Raw genomic sequence first — 16,809 nt, forward strand, 5'->3', positions numbered from 1 at the left:
CCCCTGTAGGACTAGTCTGGTTGACTGCCTCTATAAATACCTGGCAACCTGTTTATCACAGGTACGCCCCTGTAGGACTAGTCTGGTTGACTGCCTCTATAAATACCTGGCAACCTGTTTATCACAGGTACGCCCCTGTAGGAGTAGTCTGGTTGGCTGCCTCTATAAATACCTGGTAACCTGTTTATCACAGGTACGCCCCTGTAGGACTAGTCTGGTTGGCTGCCTCTATAAATACCTGGCAACCTGTTTATCACAGGTACGCCCCTGTAGGACTAGTCTGGTTGGCTGCCTCTATAAATACCTGGCAACCTGTTTATCACAGGTACGCCCCTGTAGGACTAGTCTGGTTGGCTGCCTCTATTAATACCTGGTAACCTGTTTATCACAGGTACGCCCCTGTAGGACTAGTCTGGTTGGCTGCCTCTATAAATACCTGGCAACCTGTTTATCACAGGTACGCCCCTGTAGGACTAGTCTGGTTGGCTGCCTCTATAAATACCTGGCAACCTGTTTATCACAGGTACGCCCCTGTAGGACTAGTCTGGTTGGCTGCCTCTATAAATACCTGGTAACCTGTTTATCACAGGTACGCCCCTGTAGGACTAGTCTGGTTGGCTGCCTCTATAAATACCTGGCAACCTGTTTATCACAGGTACGCCCCTGTAGGACTAGTCTGGTTGGCTGCCTCTATAAATACCTGGCAACCTGTTTATCACAGGTACGCCCCTGTAGGACTAGTCTGGTTGACTGCCTCTATAAATACCTGGCAACCTGTATATCACAGGTACGCCCCTGTAGAGCTGTAGGACTAGTCTGGTTGGCTGCCTCTATAAATACCTGGCAACCTGTTTATCACAGGTACGCCCCTGTAGGACTAGTCTGGTTGACTGCCTCTATAAATACCTGGCAACCTGTTTATCACAGGTACGCCCCTGTAGGACTAGTCTGGTTGGCTGCCTCTATAAATACCTGGCAACCTGTTTATCACAGGTACGCCCCTGTAGGAGTAGTCTGGTTGGCTGCCTCTATAAATACCTGGCAACCTGTTTATCACAGGTACGCCCCTGTAGGACTAGTCTGGTTGGCTGCCTCTATAAATACCTGGCAACCTGTTTATCACAGGTACGCCCCTGTAGGAGTAGTCTGGTTGGCTGCCTCTATAAATACCTGGCAACCTGTTTATCACAGGTACGCCCCTGTAGGACTAGTCTGGTTGGCTGCCTCTATAAATACCTGGCAACCTGTTTATCACAGGTACGCCCTGTAGGACTAGTCTGGTTGGCTGCCTCTATAAATACCTGGCAACCTGTTTATCACAGGTACGCCCTGTAGGACTAGTCTGGTTGGCTGCCTCTATAAATACCTGGTAACCTGTTTATCACAGGTACGCCCCTGTAGGACTAGTCTGGTTGGCTGCCTCTATAAATACCTGGCAACCTGTTTATCACAGGTACGCCCCTGTAGGACTAGTCTGGTTGGCTGCCTCTATAAATACCTGGCAACCTGTTTATCACAGGTACGCCCCTGTAGGACTAGTCTGGTTGGCTGCCTCTATAAATACCTGGCAACCTGTTTATCACAGGTACGCCCTGTAGGACTAGTCTGGTTGGCTGCCTCTATAAATACCTGGCAACCTGTTTATCACAGGTACGCCCTGTAGGACTAGTCTGGTTGGCTGCCTCTATAAATACCTGGTAACCTGTTTATCACAGGTACGCCCCTGTAGGACTAGTCTGGTTGGCTGCCTCTATAAATACCTGGCAACCTGTTTATCACAGGTACGCCCCTGTAGGACTAGTCTGGTTGGCTGCCTCTATAAATACCTGGCAACCTGTTTATCACAGGTACGCCCCTGTAGGACTAGTCTGGTTGGCTGCCTCTATAAATACCTGGCAACCTGTTTATCACAGGTACGCCCCTGTAGGACTAGTCTGGTTGGCTGCCTCTATTTTACACTGAAACACCTGGTAGCCTACACAGGAGCATCCACATTTTATGCGAATAAACTGATTAGACATGAATCCTATCTGCACAAACTCTTTTATGCTGTCTGCGCACTTTTCTCAAAGCATGGTATAGGATAAAGGGATAAAAGGAACGTGCCCAATCTGCCCATCCTCTAGCTCTCTAGCTGGACAATAACTTGAAGCATGTGCTTAATACTGCTTACTACTTACTAGCCATGCTCATAGTTAGGAATAATATTTGTATACTTACCTTCTATTGTTGACGAGCGTTGTCGTTATAGTTACTAGTAAGTCTAAGATTAGTTGAATATAAGCTCCTCTTGAGACCGCAGGAGAACGGTTTGATGTTAATGAACATCTTGTAGAGTGTAGACAGCATGCTAGCAACCTTGTGAGTAGAACACTTTACTTTAACGATATTTTATACGCGTGTGAGTCTAGGAAATAAGATATACTGCAACCCTTAGCCTTGTTTTTACAGAATAATGACATTTTCCTAAGACCATACTGCACCTATTCACAGTTGTCTGTAACTTAGTCCGGATGGTACCCCCCACCCCCCCCCCCCCCCCTTAGTCCAGCAGCTTGATTCTTGCTGAACTGGTTGTCCGTTTATAACGTTCTACTTAAAAAAAGAAGGAGGCTCCTATTGCCTTACGGGTAACATTATTTCAGTTGCTCAGGATCTAAGGACCTAGTTTAGCGCAAGAACAAAGACAGCAACTGCGCAAACACACCATAGTTTTATTATTTAAAGAGGCATTTCGAGCGATTCTGCAGTTATTTTTATTTTATTTTCTCCATTTTTGAAAAGTTCTTCCTCGTCCTCTACTGAACCATATTCCCTGTCCTATTATACCCGGCTTTACTTACAACACGATCCTATACCCGGCTTTACTTACAACACGATCATATACCCGGCTTTAATTACAACACGATCCTATACCCGGCTTTACTTATGGGTTCATTTACTGTTTTACTTTGGCAACCCCTTTACTTATAATAGTAAGCACTGAGTTATGAACTACCTCAGTAAAAACTAGAAGTAGATAGTAAGCTCACTAAGCACTGAGTTATGAACTACCTCAGTAAAAACTAGAAGTAGATAGTAAGCTCACTAAGCACTGAGTTATGAACTACCTCAGTAAAAACTAGAAGTAGATAGTAAGCTCACTAAGCACTGAGTTATGAACTACCTCAGTAAAAACTAGAAGTAGATAGTAAGCTCACTAAGCACTGAGTTATGAACTACCTCAGTAAAAACTAGAAGTAGATAGTAAGCTCACTAAGCACTGAGTTATGAACTACCTCAGTAAAAACTAGAAGTAGATAGTAAGCTCACTAAGCACTGAGTTGTGAACTACCTCAGTAAAAACTAGAAGTAGATAGTAAGCTCACTAAGCACTGAGTTATGAACTACCTCAGTAAAAACTAGAAGTAGATAGTAAGCTCACTAAGCACTGAGTTATGAACTTTCTCAGTAAAAACTAGAACTATACCATCAAAACATTCAAATTAAGATAAGCAGAGCCTAAGCGATCCAACTTGCCTCACTAAGTAACTATAGTAACTAGTAACTATAGTAACTAGTAACTAGTAACTATAACAACTAGTAACTATAGTAACTAGTAACTATAGTAACTAGTAACTATAGTAACTAGTAACTATAGTAACTAGTAACTATAGTAACTAGTAACTATAGTAACTAGTAACTATAGTAACTAGTAACTATAGTAACTAGTAACTATAGTAACTAGTAACTATAGTAACTAGTAACTATAGTAACTAGTAACTATAGTAACTAGTAACTATAGTAACTAGTAACTATAGTAACTAGTAACTATAGTAACTAGTAACTATAGTAATTAGTAACTATAGTAACTATAATAACTAGTAACTACAGTAACTAGTAACTTTAGTAACTAGTAACTATAGTAACTAGTAACTATAGTAACTAGTTACTTGCCTCATTAAGCGACCGCACATGGATAATTCGTCTATCCGGGCTTGTACTCGTTAATCTCTATCAGAATGGTTCATTAAACACGATTATGGAACACTAGGAGCAGTTACAGAACTTTTAATTCCAATTCAGACCAGTGAGTGGTTGAAGATATGCTAAGAATGCCGTTGCTGTGGCATCTGACGTTCATATGGAGATGAACTTAGTAATTGTTGTAATAAGGAGATGAACGTGGGTAATCTCTGTTAAAGTAGTCACGTTTTAAGCTCTGTGGTAGTCTACTTCATTTACAGAGCAGTGTATTCTTATTCGTTTTTCTTTGACAGCTTGATTTTAATTTTCTGTCTCAACGTTAGGAGATACAGTACGTAGAATAGTACGTTTCTTTAGAACTAATTTTATAGGCCCAGCAGTTTTGCTTTAAAAACAAGGTTTCTTTTAATAAAATATTCATAAAATATTCATCCAAGTCTCGGATTATATTCATTCAAAACTCACAGTAGATAATTATAATCCACCTTAATATTGTTGATGATATAGCAACATTTTAGTTTTACAAATCCAACTTATCCCGTTTAAATAACGATTTAGTTGCAAAAGTACAGCAGCTATAAATGCAGAATATAAAGGAAGGATGCGTCTGACTGATATCTTGTTAACAATCACTCTTTTTAAAGTGGTTTGCTCCACTGACAGAGGTAAGATCTAGTGGTTACCACTAGTTACACACTGTAACCATGGTAACTGACAGAGGTAAGATGATGTTGCTTATTAAAAACTTGTCATCCTTAAGTCCTTAAATCACGTGATGAAACTGAACTCTCAAATAAATGCCGTCTCCAAAGATCTGAATCAAAGTAAATGTACATCTTTGTTGGGCATATTTTAATGTCGAAGCGTGTTAGAATGTTAGAATTTATTTATTTATTTATCTGATTCTGTTACCATATTGTGACAAGGTAGTGCTTAAAATATCGCATTCCCAGATTGGGCCTTGGTGTCAGATCTAACCCAAGAAGATGGGAACTATGTCCTTAGTTTCGACGAGGAGATATCCAACAACAACCTGATCATGATCTTCTACCCGCACAAAGAGTTTCAGATGACGATGAGCTTCAAGGATGATAATCAAGACTGCACAGCTCTCCTCAACTGGACTGCTCAGTCCGCTAAAATGGGAGACCTGGTGTTTCCTAGAGTCTGCGACCCATCTCCATCTTATTGGATGCTGCAATTCAACCTTTACTCCAGCACAAGTATGGTCAGGATCTATTGTGAGGATAACACCCATTTCCTCTTCCCACTTACTCAGGCTGAAGTGTGCGGGAGTGGGTTAGGAGTTAAGACTCTGGTTGACATTAAGTTCAGTGTGGAATATGGTCATCTGCTTTACCGAACTGGAGCAGTGAAATACGACAACCAGGATTTACCAGGTGAGACATTTAAAGAGAAAGTAGACCAGGATTTACCAGGTGAGACATTTTAAGAGAAAGTAGACAAGGATTTACCAGGTGGAACATTTAAAGAGAAAGTAGACCAGGATTTACCAGGTGGGACATTTTAAGAGAAAGTAGGCCTGAGGTATTTGAAATAATATATTCTTAAAGTTTAGAAAGACTCAGACTGCTAAATTATCACAACATGATTTGCTAACATAGACTTAAACACTTCCCTAGCTTGCAGTGAGAACGAGTGGATGAAAACGGACGGTAATACTTACGTTTGTAAGGATCAGCTGGAGGGAATGTCTACTTTTGTCCTTGTAAAGAGGGGAATACGAGAAAATATGGAGCCTACGGATGCAAAAGTATGTTTTTATTTTTATTTTTATTTTTTTGCAAAAGTGTGTGCTCATTAGTTGGGCTACAAAACTTTTCCGATTGAAATAATTTTTGACAGATTTTAGTTTTTAGCACAAAGGGTGCAAGATTACTTTTTTAAATGTTCAATAGATATTTCAAAAACCATATTTTTGTATGATGTGTAAATCCAACTCATGATGTTTTTAATATTATAACCTCCGACTCTTTCCAGTTCCATGCCACGGATTTAGTTCCAGCTGGGATCACATCCTACTTGCAGGACATTCCTTCCCTATAAACACTAACACCGTTCTCACTGTCAAATGTAAACCTCAGACTGCAGGAATAGAAGCCCTTTTCAGGGGGGACAATGTAATAACATGTAAAACCGAGCAGGAGTACGATAATCTGGAAGAACAAAAGTGTATCGCACTCGGTAGGCATAGAATTATTTTTGATAATAGTCCTCCTTTCACAAGACTTTAAAATCCCCCGTCTGGCCACCCCAACCCCCCCCCCCCCCCCCCCCCCCAGAAGACACCATCAATATGAACCTTGACTAAGATATCAAAATTTCATTGAAGTTAAATATAATGGGTAGGAAGGTGGTGTAAAAGTGACAATTGATTCCATTTAAAAGCTCCTTACTCCTTACTTCTTACTCCTTCTCCTTACTCCTTATTCCTTACTCCTTACTCCTCACTCCTTACTCATTACTCCTTATTCCTTACTCCTTACTCCTTACTCCTTACTCCTTACTCTTTACTCCTTACTCCTTACTCCTTACTCCTTACTCTTTACTCCTTACTCCTTACTCCTTACTCCTTACTCCTTACTCTTTACTCTTTACTCTTTACTCCTTACGGACGGGAACGTGGACAGCAGAACCGGTGAGATGATAATATTCACATTGTACCAAGCTACAAATCTTCTCAGATCATGTATAATCTCTCATAATGCTGCCCTGAATTAGCCTGAGTAGAGCTAAAGAGTTGATTTTATTCTTCTAAAATAGCAAGTAGTGGCCGATTAGTAGCCGGTTTGGAACCTCAAATAGTAGCCGGCTTATGACCGGCTAGTGGCCGGTTAAGCGGTTAGTAAGTTAGTAGCCACTTTGTGGCTACTAGCCGGTTAGTAGCCGGCTAGTGACCGCTTTTCAAGTGCCGGCTAGTAACCGGCTAGTAGCCGGTGTTCATATGTTACTGTGCAGGGACCTTGCATAGACCGTGCAGGGACTGACCGTGCAGGGACCGTGCATCAAGTGTTCATTGTGCACTGTGCAGGGACCGTGCAGGGACCGTGCATCAAGTGTTCATTGTGCAGGGACCGTACATAGACTGTCCGGAGCTAAACGACCAACTAGACTTCCCAAGTAGTTGTTGCCTTACAGTAGGATTAACAGTTACTAAGTTGCACAGTTGCTCAGGTGCTCAGTTGCTCAGTTACTCAGTTGTTCAGTTGCTCATGTGCTCATGTGCTCAGTTGCTCAGTTGCACAGTTGCTCAGTTGCTCAGTTGCTCAGGTGCTCAGTTGCTCAGTTGCTCAGTTGCACAGTTGCTCAGTTGTTCAGTAGCTCATGTGCTCATGTGCTCAGTTGCTCATGTGCTCAAGAGTTGCTCAGTAGTTGCTCAGTAGTTGCTCAGGAGCTAAGGACCCAACTCACCCTACGTTCTGTTTAACACGAGCAGCAGTTTTATTTATTTTACATAGTTAATCTTTATGGGAACAGCCTGCTGTACTGTCAAGCACTATCCATCACCGTTACTATATCCGGTGACACTTATTATAAAGCTGTGACTATCTTTCACGGCAGCAACCCTTAAGCCATGGAAGTTGCGAGCACTGTGTGGCACTAGTTATGACCACTTTGCTACAGGAACTACCCCAGTAAAGACTTTAAAGCTGTCTGCTGTTCCGTTTAAATTTTAATAGGTAGCTAAGTGATCCAGCGGACCTATAAAAAAGAGACAGTCTTAAAAACACAAAGGTTAAAGGTTAAACGATATCATTAAACGGCCCATTGACAATGCTCATCCGGGCATATGCCCATCAGTTTCAGTGATGATGGAGTGATGATTCATCTTTAGCTTTCTCAAACAGGTCGTTCTATTGAACCTATTAATAACTCAGTAATTACTCAGTAATTACCAAGTAATTACTTACGCTGGGATCCGGTAGTTTTACCGTTCTGTTCGCGGTACTGAGTGGTTGAAGTGGACCACGTGATGTTTATCTGAGATGATATCAATTGTTCATTGATATATTGGTTACAATATAATATTGGGGGAGTTGGAGACCAGTAAATATCATGACAGGATTATAACTTTATAAAGGTTCCAGTTCTATGGAGGCATGATTTGAGCAGTGCTCCATGAATTCAACTCTGTTTTTGTTTGCCCGGAGCACTTGCCTTGAATTTTAAGTTTTGGTTTCATCCTGAAACTGAGGATGCTGTGAACCCTAATCTCTGTTTGTGACCAGCTACCATAGCATAGTACCTTTATTCTCATGTGAATTGAGAACTGCGGCTGTTCATGTTATCACTAGTGACACTGGCTTTCAAGTCTTAGTTCTCATAATGTTAATTGTTCCAGCTCATCAGGGAGAAAAGGATTTCGCGATTATTTTGGCCAAAAATCGCGATACCGCGAATTTTAACAGACTATACATTAAATTATACATAAAATTTGTCGCAAATAATGGGAAAAATCGCGATTCCGTACATGCAGCGATTTCCTTTTGTCCCTGCAGCTCATGAGTGGCTGTAAATGGCCTAAGCCATTTGCGTTCCTTTTCGGATAATTGTGCTAATCTAGTCTGCTCGAATTAAACCGCTCACTTTCTCAAGCTGTTTCTCTAACAGGTCTGCGCTTTTTATGTTTCATTATTACTCCTTGAAATATGTCGATATGTGATCAGTGTGAAAAGTGCCGAGCTTTGAGTGAAGCAGACTTCTAGCCGCAAAGAGGAGCAGGGGAATATTGAAGCGTTTTCGGAGTTTGATAATATATTGTTGTTATAAACTTGGTCTTATCCAAATTGATGGCGTGAAGAATATTATGCTGTCTAGAAAAGACTTGTCTAAATGTTTCCATGATAATGTGACCTTTTTAATACTAATAGATGATATTATATGGTTCGTACATTGTCATCCTTCATATAAAACTTTTACGCTCGTTTGGTTTAAATTTGCGAAGTTGTGGCCAACATTTGTCTTGCTTTCTCCGATTACAATAAATAATCTTTTTAGCTAATCAAACAAGTTTTTGTTGAAGAAGAACAGCTATTTAAGCAGTTTATGAGCAAAGAAGAAATATGTGTCTGGGGAACCTCTTAATAACAGCCGCACTTCTAAAATGTATCTCTTGTGAAAGTGATACAGGCACAAGTAAGTCATACTTACGTCTTACAGAAACGATATTATTGAGGCTTACGTCGTCTAAACTTATTATTCTATTTATCTGAATTTTTATTTTTATCCGAAACTTAATTTTGTGTCATAACATTGCTATTATTTCCATTATTTTATTTTTCTGAACTCTGACGTGCCACAAAATCGTATTTTCAGACTGGGGCGAGGTGTCAGAATTAGCTCAACAAGAAGTAAACTATGTCCTTAGTTTCGACGAGGAGATATCCAACAACAATCTAGTCATGACCTTTTATCCACATCAAAAGTTCGAAATGACAATGAGCTTCAAGGATAATAATCAGGAGTGCACAGTTCTCCTCAACTGGACTTCACGGTCAGGGAAAATGGGAGAGATAGAAATTCCAAATCCTTGCCAGGAAGTTCCCTCTTATTATATGCTGCAATTTACAAATAGCATGGTCACGATATTCTGTGAGAATAACCCAAATTTCTTCTTCGCACTTACCCAAGCTGGTATATGTGGCAGTGGACTAAGGGATAAAAAACTGGTTGATATAAAGTTTAGCGCTGCATATGACCATCTGCGTTATAGAGCTGTTGCGCTGAGGTACAACAACCAGAACTCGCCAGGTTAGACACTTTAGGAATAAGTAGAATAAGTAGAATAATATAAGTAGAATTTAGTAGAATAAGTAGAATAATGTAAGTAGAATTTAGTAGAATAATATAAGTAGAATTTAGTAGAATAAGTAGAATAATGTAAGTAGAATTTAGTATAATAATATAAGTAGAATTTAGTAGAATAAGTAGAATAATGTAAGTAGACAGTTTTTGGGTTTTCCAAATAGTTTCTGATTATTCTGATTTGCGACAAATGATATTGCACTGTTAGGATAAACGACGTTTCAAAGTAGTAATGTAAGTAGAATTAAGTAGAATAAGTAGAATAATATAAGTAGAATTAAGTAGAATAAGTAGAATAATATAAGCAGAATTAAGTAGAATAAGTAGAATAATATAAGTAGAATTAAGTAGAATAAGTAGAATAATATAAGTAGAATTAAGTAGAATAAGTAGAATAATATAAGTAGAATTTGAGATTTACAAAGTTAATTGAAGATTCCAAACGATCTTATCACAAATTTAAATTATTAATCTTTTGACTATTTTACCGATCTTATCACAAATTGAAGTATACTATTACTAAGAGTTGATTTTTTCGAAGTCTGCGGTACGAATGAGATGTTACGGTGGGAGTCAGATTCATACGGCACTAAGACCTACATCTGCAAAGGATGCCCAGACGCCTCCTATTCAACGGGTATGGGAGTCTACATGTGTAGCTGTGATGAAGGGACAGTGAGGAAACCTGGTGCATACGGCTGCAAAGGTATGTAAATAGGCTGCTCACTGTACTACAACTGCCTTTCCAAATTTTATAAATTCTTTTTGATAAATTCGATTTTATTGAACCAAAATTCGTTACTAGGATTGTAAAGATTAGGAGTAAGGAAGGTAAAATCCGTATTGGAGTATTGTTTATGAGTCGCATGGTTGCAATGTATTCTTGTGTAAAATTGTATTGATCCCGTTTGATGCGACAAGGAAAAATGCTCTTATCAGGAACGGAATTTACTCAACGTTTCAATGTTACAACATCGTATTCATGATCTAAAAATATTTCTATCAAAAATTCAAAACGTAAAACACATATATATCTGCGGGTATGTACAATAAGTAAGACATTAAAGATCCAGCAGTATATTTCTCATGACCTCCACCTCTCACCAGATGCAGTTCCCTGCAACTATAGTAACTATAGTAACTAGTAACTATAGTAACCAGATGCAGTTCCCTGCAACTATAGTAACTATAGTAACTATAGTAACTAGTAACTATAGTAACCAGATGCAGTTCCCTGCAACTATAGTAACTATAGTAACTATAGTAACTAGTAACTATAGTAACCAGATGCAGTTCCCTGCAACGGATTCTACTCTAGTTGGAATAACATTGCACTTGCAGAACAATCCTTCCCTATCAATGCCAATACAAGACTCACTGTCAAATGCGAATCTCAGACTCCCGGAATAGAAGCTGTGTTTGCTGGGGGAGACACTATTATAACATGTAAAACGGGGCAGCAGTATCATTATGAGACTCAACCAAAGTGTTTCACTCTAGGTATACCTTTTACAGTAATCATTTATTTAGCGAGTGATAACTTTTGCGAAGTTCGCATCAGCATGCTTGCAGCTTAACGGCAAACTGCATGATCTATACTTAATTTAGGACCAACTCAATTTCCACTTTTTACACAATTTTGGACTGGTCGCTCGAGCCAGTAACCCTCTCCCATTCTTACTCCCGCTCTCCCAGCCAACTTCGCATTACATTTCCCTCAGCACCCATGCCACCCCACCCCGAACAGGCTAACACGTTATACTAAACCCCCAGAACAGACTCACAATATGAACTTTAACCAAGATATCAAAATATATAACACCCCCCCCCCCCCCCCCCCCCCCTCTGCGGGGATTTTGGGGAAAGGGAACAGGTTCATTAAATCGGAGTATGGTCAATCGGGTTTGACGCTGAATAAGTGAATAAGTGAACGGTACCTAGTAATTGACGAGGGTTTATTGTTGTACTAAATTTGGAACAAACCTCGAAAAAAAGAACAACAAAAAGACACATACAACATGAACCTTAACTAAGACTGCATGTAGACCAACTCAATTTCCACTTTTTACACAATTTTGGACTGGTCGCTCGAGCCAGTAACCCTCTCCCATTCTTACTCCTGCTCTCCCAGCCAACTTCGCCATACATTTCCCTCAGCACCCCTGCCACCCCACCCCGAACAGGCTAACACGTTATACTAAACCCCCAGAACAGACTCACAATATGAACCTTAACCAAGATATCAAAATATATAACACCCCCCCCCCCCCTGCGGGGATTTTGGGGAAAGGGAACAGGTTCATTAAATCGGAGTATGGTCAATCGGGTTTGACGCTGAATAAGTGAATAAGTGAACGGTACCTAGTAATTGACGAGGGTTTATTGTTGTACTAAATTTGGAACAAACCTCGAAAAAAAGAACAACAAAAAGACACATACAACATGAACCTTAACTAAGACTGCATGTAGCGATAGGTAATGACAGAACTCACCATTTATATTGCCCGATGAGTGAGTTTCTTTCAATTATGACGTGCGGTGAAAATGTATTTAGCATGAATTACTCAATAATAAATGAATATCACAGTTTAATGTTGACGATCACCAATTCACCAACTCCACAAGTTCAGTATAATGTAAAATGAATAAATCGATTATCTGCATAGGTAATTATAATACTCAGTTATCAGTAAACTAAAGGTAATTATAGTATTAATAATACTCAGTGACTAATTACATAATAAGCAACTACTTACCTAATTAGCAACTACTTAGTAATTAGTAATTAGTAATTAGTAATAACCTGGAGGTTGGGAAGCAGAGAGAAAGAGTCGTCAAGTTGTCGGATAGAATTGTGAGATAGGTCTAGATAAAGTAGTGATATCCACGGGTGTATCGTGAACCTGAAAAGATGTAGATGTGGTTAATTAGGTTAATTATATCTTAAAGCCAATTACATAATTGTTTAATTAAAGTGAGGCTAGGCAGCCTCAACAGTTTAACCAGATTCAATCCGACCAATTAAATTATTAAACTTAAACGTACGAGTTGAACATCATTTTTGAGTTGTACGAGTCCCTCATTTTAGTGTTGGACTCACTTCTCTCCGCTGCTGGCTGTTTGGGCTGAAAAATTAGGGATTATCAATTAATTGGTAATTAGTGATCAATTGATTTATTAATTTATCAATACACTAATTAATTAACTGATCATTTACACAAATTTAAATGTACATAATAGATCTCGTAGTATAGATGGGTCATCAATTATAACTCCCTAAATTCCAAAATCAAATCTGTAAATTCCCCATGATCACACAATAGACATAATTAAATAGACATAATTCTTATTTTTAGCTTTTTACAACATGTGGCACTTTTGTCAGCGATCCTGATTATTTGGCAACGCGCCAGCATAAAATTAAAATTAAACCAAATTTACTGAGTTTACACCGGTTTAAATCGGATTAAGGAAATAGATTGATTACGTTTTTATACAATACAGTATACAGAATATGAGAATACGGTGCTCAAAACCATGCACTGGTGTAAAATATAATTGTATTTTTGTATAGCTGAGATACAACAAAAATCTGACTTGAATTTACGATGAACAGTTTAAAGTTTACAGCCGAACAGTAAAATTTTGGGATTGATTGTAACTTACGATATTTCAGGTTATTATTGTGAATAGGTAATTAGTATAACATTTTATAATTCCATTAGAAAAACGGGGCAGGTATGTCAATCTTCAATCCAGCATGAGCAGTGGATATTAATCACTTCGACAATCCACCGTACGATAAAATGTATTTCATACACGGGGATCATATTATTAAAACATAACTAAAACGGGAACTCTTACTAAAACGGGAACGGTTAGTTCCCATGATCTCGACTTCCATAGTCCCTTTCCGTTGTAGGTCACCTTGAACGATGGGGAACTATTTCAACTATTTCAACTATTTCAACTATTTCAACTATTTTAATCAACCCGACTCACATATTACAGATTAAGCAAACACATTTAAAATACTTTCTTTGGGCATATTTCAAAACTGGTTCCACTTGGAGGAAATTTCAGAAATGCTTTTATCAATCCAATTTTGGAAATTTTAGAATGTTTGAACTTTATACTTTGAAAATCTGCAATATTGGAGACATCAATCTACTCTATCATGCAAAAATAGCTCATTCTATCATCGACACTAAAACAATCCTCAAAAGTGTGCTCTACTTCATAACGTCTCTAGATTAGGCCTTTGCTTGAACTAAACCCAAATTTTGTGTGTTAGTATATGAGATTTCATTTTTACAGACTGATATAAAGCCCAATCAAGGAGAAAGAGCTAACATGGGGAAAATGTGGTTTAAAAAATTTTGTCACTCTGTAACAAAAAAGTGTCAAAAAGTTATCTATTCTCTTAACTACACACCTATTGCATTCCATATTTTCTGAAGTATCTCAGTGACCTTACACTAAGATTTTCCAACATTTTCGATTGATAACATTATAATTTAAGAGGAGATATGATGAGCCAAACTTTGGTCACTCCGTAACGCTGTGTTACGGAGTGACAAATTCAAGGGACATTGTCACTCCGTAACGAATTTTTTTATTGACATTTCTGTCTTCAGAAAGATACTGTCCAATCAGGTTGTCATAAATACACCAAAGGAGTTTGCAACCTATGCTGACAGTCTTCTCAAGTCAATAAATGTCGTGTATGTTGGAGATCCGAGATCTAGCCTCAGGTATGGAAGAGGAGTGCAGAAGGAAAGCAAGACCAGTTCCAGGAACCTTGAAAGTGCACCACATTGTCCGTTCTTTCAAAGATAACAGCTGCATCCTTACCTTTAGGGACACGTCAGTTGATGGATCTTTGATAAAGAAGATAGAGTATGCCGATGAATCATCTGCTCAGACGACTTCAACAACAGTTATTGGAGAGGAGGAAACACCATCATCTTCTAACAGCTGTGAAACTTACAACATTGATCAATTCGTGATTGTTAAGTGGGAGGGTGAACTTTACCCAGGAAAAGTTATTGGCAAGCCAGACAGCAGCTGCACTGGAAAACCTGGATCAATCTGGAAATGGCCTGACAAAGAGGACGTCCATGATTACGAACTTAGTGACGTGAAAGGAGCTATTGGAATTCCGAAGCTTTTGCCGGGAACAGGGAGAAGAATAGAGTTTGAAGTACCTGAACTTGCTTATAAGTGGGGTGTAAAGGTTTGAATTTTCGTTAATCTGTGTACATTGTACAGTTTATAACTTTAAACAAATAAGCCCAGATTTTTAAACATTTCATTATGATATGTCACTCTGTAACAGATTCTTAACCGAGTAATATTTGTAGAAAGTTAAACCAATGAGACTGATTTTTATGCAGTTGTTTATATTTTTCAAACAGTGATTTAAATGTGCTGTATTTTAAGGGAAATTTACAGAGTTGTAAGCTCCAGGGTTGATTTTTATCACATGATCGTATTTTTATTCATAATTGTGATCAAGACTAATGAATTGTACCAGATTTGATTTATTTCACATCAACAAATTTGTGTGTCTACCTTGTTTAAGTGTTATCTATCTAATTTTGAAAAGAATTCTACTATTTAGAGCCAGGAACAGGATGAAAAATGATGAAAAACTCGAGTGGAATGAGAGACTGTTTGATGCGTCACTCCGTAACAGTCACTCCGTAACAATCCCCAAAATTTTTGAAGCCTCAAATTTTTTATTCCTTAGGCAATACACACTTTTTCTTGATTAATTATTGAAGGAAAATGTCTGAAAAGTGCCTGGAAGCCGTCAAAATGCAACTTTCAAGAATATCTGAGATAAAAATTAGGTCAGAATATGGGTGTACCAAAATCTGAAAATTTATCTAGTCACTCCGGCTGCACGACAAAGGGGGGCCCTCCATTATTAGGGGTCAGATCATATGACGTATAATTAGTGATGTGACGTATAATTAGTGATGTGATCCACCAGCTGATGATTTACAGAACATGTGAACTATACCCTATATCTAGCCCAGTTTAACCCCGTACTTTTGATTTAAATTAACAAGTCAATAGACATTTTTAATAATTAATCAAATTTAATGAATACTGAATACTGAATACTGAATACTGAATACTGAATACTGAATACTGAATACTGAATACTGAATACTGAATACTGAATACTGAATACTGAATACTGAATACTGAATACTGAATACTGAATACTGAATACTGAATACTGAATACTGAATACTGAATACTGAATACTGAATACTGAATACTGAATACATTAATTATAATTTACTACATATCGTGCCCAAAAACTGAGGCTACAGAAAACAAATACTCGATCTTGCTAGAGTATGTGGAGTAAAATGAACAGATATCGTGGAGTTGGGTATGGCAATTCCTTCGCCTCTTAGCGGGTGTCTTGCCAACACTCAACCTGTCGACAGTGTCTTCATGTTCCTGCTCGTGGAGAATACGATGACTCTGACTCCCCGATCTGTAGAACCATCAAAGAGAATCGGAAAGAATCGTCTGAGAGGGATAGATAGCAGAGACACGGACACTTCGTAGGGAGTTTGTGCTTGCAGCACCGCCAGGAAGATGTGAGGGCTGAATCCTTGTTCTTCTTCCGACAGTAGATGAATCCATCAGAGTCAAGTAGCTGTTGAGATCCTGTCCGACCAGAGATGAATTTGGAGAAGGTAGGCATGTTGATAGAATGTAAGAATGCGATACTATTGTCTTTCATCTTTCAGTATATATAGGGGGGGGTCCACGTTAAAAAAAGTTAAAAAAGTTAAAGTAATTAATGTTAAATTTCAAAATTCAGGCTTAGAAAGTTTAACTTTTTTAACATAAATTCAAATTTGGGTTGAAATTGCAATGAAGTGAATATTCTAGACTAGTTTACTTTTAGGTCATGCGTTGGTATTTTTGTTCATTAGTCATTACATGTAAGAATATAGGAATGCCCATGACAAGAGTAAAACAGTCATA

General features: G+C 38.5%; 1 protein-coding gene across 1 annotated transcript in view; it reads right to left on the bottom strand.

The window, feature by feature from the left end:
- Positions 1 to 16,809, bottom strand: part of LOC134813967 (nischarin-like) — a 34,943-nt gene that overhangs the window by 9,385 nt on the left and 8,749 nt on the right. Inside the window, exons 7-8 of the mRNA XM_063821921.1 lie at positions 12,838 to 12,917; positions 12,596 to 12,695 (exon numbers count right to left, since the gene is read on the bottom strand). Coding sequence (XP_063677991.1) covers positions 12,596 to 12,695; positions 12,838 to 12,917 — 180 coding nt within the window. The remainder of the gene's footprint in view (positions 1 to 12,595; positions 12,696 to 12,837; positions 12,918 to 16,809) is intronic.

Source organism: Bolinopsis microptera, chromosome 4 (genome assembly GCF_026151205.1).
Source record: "Bolinopsis microptera isolate Bmic1 chromosome 4, MBARI_Bmic_1.0, whole genome shotgun sequence".
NCBI lineage: Eukaryota > Metazoa > Ctenophora > Tentaculata > Lobata > Bolinopsidae > Bolinopsis > Bolinopsis microptera.